The sequence below is a fragment of the Penaeus monodon genome, chromosome 25 (assembly GCF_015228065.2).
Source record: "Penaeus monodon isolate SGIC_2016 chromosome 25, NSTDA_Pmon_1, whole genome shotgun sequence".
Lineage (NCBI taxonomy): Eukaryota > Metazoa > Arthropoda > Malacostraca > Decapoda > Penaeidae > Penaeus > Penaeus monodon.
In genome coordinates, this window is record NC_051410.1 from 38188685 (window position 1) to 38189390 (window position 706).

General features: G+C 41.4%; 1 protein-coding gene across 1 annotated transcript in view; it reads right to left on the reverse strand.

Annotated features, from left to right (window-relative positions):
• The window catches only part of LOC119589394 (cytoplasmic dynein 2 intermediate chain 1-like), a 7201-nt gene that overhangs the window by 2371 nt on the left and 4124 nt on the right, over nucleotides 1–706 (reverse strand). The window contains exons 6-7 of the mRNA XM_037938008.1: nucleotides 350–623; nucleotides 7–92 (exon numbers count right to left, since the gene is read on the reverse strand). Of these exons, the coding sequence (XP_037793936.1) occupies nucleotides 7–92; nucleotides 350–623 (360 nt within the window). The remainder of the gene's footprint in view (nucleotides 1–6; nucleotides 93–349; nucleotides 624–706) is intronic.

Sequence of the window (706 nt, forward strand, 5' to 3'; positions counted from 1 at the left end):
TCCTTGATTGTTCATTTCCATATCCTCCTGGTTAGTTACAGCCTGTATAGACACAATTTTGCTTCCTTCTCCATGACCAACTTCATTGCAGGCTGTAATAAAATGGAAATCCATCAAGCCCTTTAAATATCAAATTCTCTTCCTCAAGACTCAAGGGTTCATTCTACAATTAGGCCTATATCTTAGGACTTAACAACTTGTAAAATTAAAAACATTGTGATGCAGACAATGCAAGTCTTTGAAGTGGTGAGAAAGACAAATACACAATATGGTATCTTATACAATAAATCCACATAAAACACACAATATGTACATATTCCACCTGGCAAAAAATGTCAACAATGACTACCTGTGACAAACGAGGGCACCCGAACTTTCCACATAACCTCCCCGATTTCCGTATGCAGTGTGTGAAGGGTGACAGGCTCACGGAGATCCCACGCTGCTAAGGAACCATCCTCTAGGCCAGCCAACACCAGTGATGGACGGCCAGGACTGAAGGTGGCACTAGTGGGTACTGAACGAGAACTAAGAAGGTGTTGAGGACGCGAGGGCTCTTGCACCCACCAAACGCAAATGAGACTGCTCTCGTTCAACTTGACCTCATTTTCGGATTCTTCTTCCTTTAAGACAAAAAAGGTGTATAACAATAATGATTTAACAATAAAGAATCATGACTTTGTGAAGAAACATTGTGAAACCCTGC